The sequence below is a fragment of the Triticum urartu genome, chromosome 4A (assembly GCF_056163025.1).
Source record: "Triticum urartu cultivar PI428250 chromosome 4A, HENAU_Tu73, whole genome shotgun sequence".
Taxonomy (NCBI): domain Eukaryota; kingdom Viridiplantae; phylum Streptophyta; class Magnoliopsida; order Poales; family Poaceae; genus Triticum; species Triticum urartu.
Window position 1 is genome coordinate 539,858,835 of NC_141876.1, and position 4,036 is coordinate 539,862,870.

The 4,036-nt window shown below is 52.2% G+C and overlaps 1 protein-coding gene across 1 annotated transcript; it reads left to right on the top strand.

The window, feature by feature from the left end:
- Positions 1–2,083: 2,083 nt before the first annotated feature.
- LOC125554856 (WAT1-related protein At1g09380-like) lies at positions 2,084–3,755 on the top strand. Its single transcript, XM_048718252.2, has 6 exons — positions 2,084–2,250; positions 2,393–2,455; positions 2,578–2,697; positions 2,800–3,217; positions 3,301–3,452; positions 3,554–3,755. The coding sequence occupies exons 1-6, from the start codon at positions 2,105–2,107 to the stop codon at positions 3,753–3,755; spliced, it is 1,101 nt and encodes a 366-aa protein (XP_048574209.2). The 5' UTR covers positions 2,084–2,104.
- Positions 3,756–4,036: the final 281 nt, after the last annotated feature.

The window sequence follows — 4,036 nt, forward strand, 5'->3', positions numbered from 1 at the left end:
AAACCATCAGTCAAGTACTGCTCTATTTCACCTTGAAGTCTAGTTGTTGCAGGCACTAAACTCTTCACCGATTTGGATGCTTTGCTGCCCTTCTCGCCACAGTCGCAGGTGTAGCACCACCACGGCCACGACCACGGCCACGCCCCACCTTGCAACCGGGAGCAGTGAAGCTGCGCCCAGGAACCTGCCCTGTTGATGGTGGCTGAAGACGCACAGGCTTGGAGGTAGGAGAAGGCGTCGGCGCACGAGACCCACTGCCGGTGCCTTCTTCAAATCCATCCCCGTCCACCGGAGTTGCATCCGCGCTGGAGTGAAACCCCTCCTCGGCGTCCTCCTGGTCAGGCGCCATGGCGGCAGGAGGTGCCAGGACGTGGAGGGAGATGGCGGCAGGAGGTTCTGCAGGTCTCGCGTGGAGGTCGCGTCGAGGAGAGGAGGTAGAGGGAGGAGAGGAGGAGAGGAGGGAGGTGGCCGGTCGCATCGCTGCAGGCAGCGGCGGCGGCCGGCGGCAGCGACCTGTGGCTTCTCCCCTCTAGGGTTTGTGGCGAGAGACAGAGGTGGGGTTTCTGGAGTGACGGCGCGGGGGTGGGTTGGGGTCTCGGAGAAGGATTTGGGTGGGATCGATGGGGAGTGGGCTGCTGGGCCTGGGCGCTGGGCCGCTGGCTGCCGCCTCGGCTGGGTTCAGTTAGGGTTTTGATGTTTTTAGCGACTGACATTAAGGGCCTACCTGGCATAATGAATAAGTATACGGGTATGCGGGTATGCGGGTATGGGTATTGTCGTCCCATACCCGTACCCGGCTTACCTGATGGGTATAGTTTTTTTCCCATTTATAAACCCATGGGTAATTTTCTTTCCCAAACCTTTACCCTAATAGGGTTTTTATCCGCCGGGTTCGCGGGTAGCGGGTACCCATTGCCATCTGGAGGTGCCCTAGATCACCTAGACCTCTCAAGAAAAAGGCCAAGACCGGGTGGTGGTCACGAGGACCATTCCTGATCAGCCTGTTGGCGTATAAATGTATTGCCTAGTCTATTCCATTGTATCGGCCTTTTGATTGCATCGGCTAGAGCATGCACTTCTACATGGTATCACAGCCAAGAGGTCTTGAGTTCAAGACTCAGCTGGCGTAATTAAATTGTAGCCCACTTTCGATCCACGTTTAGGCCTGTGGGAGAGTGTTGACGTATAAATGTATTGCCTAGTCTCTTCCATCATATTGGTTTTTTGGTTGCATTGGCTAGAGCATGCACTTCTACACAGTCCAAGCCCCCGGAGAGGAGATAATCGGTGACAAGGAAATAGGAACTCGACGATGGGGGAATCGCCTCTGAGAGAAGGGAAACCCTACACGAGAGAAAAAACTTTTTGCAGGTTACCCATATTAGTTGCTCTCACATGGTGGTTGTTGCATCAATTTTCTTATTGGGCTAAAAGAGGATGCTTTGGGTTACTGGCCATTTCGGAGTAGTGAAGGAGAGACCAGGCCCGGTTTTGGGCATATATGTTTGTTAAGAAGTACAATACTAAAGTGAATGTTTACGTACATACATACACATCTTTTTCGCTGCACACCTGTATACCCTAGCTTTATGATTACCATCAAGAGATCGAGCAAACACATTTTAAAATTGACGAAATCGCTGTAAACATCTCGCTATCAACCGGAACGTCACCTCCCATAAATATAATCAGTACACACTATATATACATAATTTAGTGACAAAGTATTCAACTGAACACCGATGAACTGACGTGGGCCCGCCCCTGCGTTCATACAGATCGGCAGCACCGCAGCAGCATTACCAGTGCTATGATGTCAGCTTGCCGCCGCTCCTCTGTCCGTACACGTGCGGATTTCATCGGTGTAGTTGTTGTTGCTGCCGGGGCACTCGAAAACAAGGACATGCGCTTGGCTAACATCGCTAGGACAGACCCGACGAATACCAGTATATACCAGTAGTACTGGTGTAAATCTACCGGCTGATCATTAACCGGTCGATCGATCTCATTCCTGAGCTGTTAGCCCATCCCTGAGCTCCACGTAAAGAGCATGAGGATCGTTGGAGTAGGCAGCGTGCTGGAGGCCGCTCGACCGGTGGCGGCGATGGTGGTGGTGGAGTTCGTCTTCTCGGCTATGCAGATCTTCATCAAGCTCGCGCTCGACGACGGCATGGACGTCCGTGTCCTCGTCGCCTACAGGCCCATGTTCGGCGCCGCGTTCCTCTGCCCCATCGCCTTCCTCGTCGAGAGGTGCATGCCTTCTTAATATCCTCGCTCATTTGAACATTTGTCTCACAAGATAGTGAGACGAGCATACACTCTGCCAGAACACAGTCTACATGTGTTAAAGAAGATTTGTTGCTGACTAATACGGCTGTGGTGTGATCTCTAGGAAGAAACGTCCACCACTAACCATCAAGGTTGTGACAGGGTTATTCTTGTGTGGACTGTTCGGGTAACTTCTTCTTCTCTTTGATGACCATGCTAGCAAATGCTCTAGACTTGAACTCTTTGGTCGATAGAAGAAAAACCACGTTGATTTACTATGTTTGTTCACATATATAAATACAAATGCAGAGTCACCATGAACCAGAACCTGTTGGTGCTTGCCATCAAGCTGACGAATTCGACGACCATCGTCACAGCTCTCAGCAACCTCACCCCTCAAGCTACCTTCATCGTCGCAATCCTGAGCAGGTGGGTCGTCATACTAATCAAAGATTTCTATAAAATCTCAATTCCTTTCTGGATAGTGAATACTGTACTAGTCACAGACTCACTTGAAAAATGGAAAAACAGGATGGAGACTTTGAAGCTCAGAAAGCCCAGCGGTCAAGCGAAACTGGCGGGAACCCTGGTCGGCCTGGGCGGCGCGATGCTGCTGACGTTCTACAAGGGCCCGGAGATGGGGTTCCTCCACCGTCTGGCGCACACCGGGCTCAGCCACGCCAGCGGCGATCGCCAGCTCCGCCCGCAGCCGGCCGCGGGTTCTCGGATTCTCGGCTCGTTTCTCGCCATCGCCGGCTGCTTCAGCTATGCGATCTGGCTCACCATCCAGGCCAAGGTCGTCCAGGTCTACCCGTGCCACTGCTCCATCGCCGCTCTGGTGTGCGTCTTCGGCGCGGTCCAGTCGACGCTGCTCACGCTCTGCATCCACAGGGACGCCGACCACTGGAGGCTCGGGCTCAACATCAGGCTCTACGCGTCGGCTTTCGCGGTAATCAGGCAGCTGATCGGCCGGCCACTGCTTCCTCCCTTCACGCCCATGCCATGTTTCTGATGTTTGATTCGTACGTCCAGGGTATCGTGGCGTCCGGGTCCGCCTTCCCGCTCATGTCGTGGTGCCTGCAGGAGAAAGGACCCCTCTACGTCGCCATGTTCGGACCTCTCATCATCGTCTTCGTCGCCGTCATGAGCTCCGTCGTCCTTAACGAGGCCCTGCACATCGGAATGTGATGCCCTATTCAGTAACTCACATGCCTTTTAACATGGTGGAGCCTGTTTGAGTTTCTCACGGGGAGTCGCGTGTGCGCTGCCATTTTTCCTTTTGCAGCGTACTTGGTGCTGTGCTAATCGTGGCGGGGCTGTACATGGTGCTATGGGGCAAGGCCAAAGAGGAAGATGAACAAGAAGCCGATGTGCCAAAACTTGTTGGTCAAGACGACGTGCTGGGCAAGGAGTCCGTTCCACAGGCTAACCGTGAAGTTAATGAGGAAAATAAAGACTTTAGACTAGTCATAGTGAGAATAACTTAGACTAGTGTCATGCATATGACACTAGTCTATGTTACTATCTTCAGAGCACGGTTAATAGCATAGCCAACAACAGGTTATATGGAGTTGCCATGTGACATATAGTCAACGTAATAGCCAACATGTATAGTAGCTAGTTGCTAAGTAATACTACTTTATTAATGCATGGTCCATATTAGAATATCTAGATTCACTCATTTTTGGAGTTCGGGCTGCAGCCGGCTGTTAATTTACAGTCTGCTTCCCTTCTGTCTCCTCTTCTATCTCATCGAACTCAGCAGAAA

Bases quoted from the DNA above. Each gene is read 5' to 3' on its own strand.
- LOC125554856 (XM_048718252.2), top strand. From the start codon at position 2,105: ATGGTGGTGGTGGAGTTCGTCTTCTCGGCTATGCAGATCTTCATCAAG. The intron at 2,698-2,799 runs GTGGGTCGTCAT...ATGGAAAAACAG, and splicing joins ATCGTCGCAATCCTGAGCAG to GATGGAGACTTTGAAGCTCA. The intron at 3,218-3,300 runs GTAATCAGGCAG...TCGTACGTCCAG, and splicing joins TCTACGCGTCGGCTTTCGCG to GGTATCGTGGCGTCCGGGTC.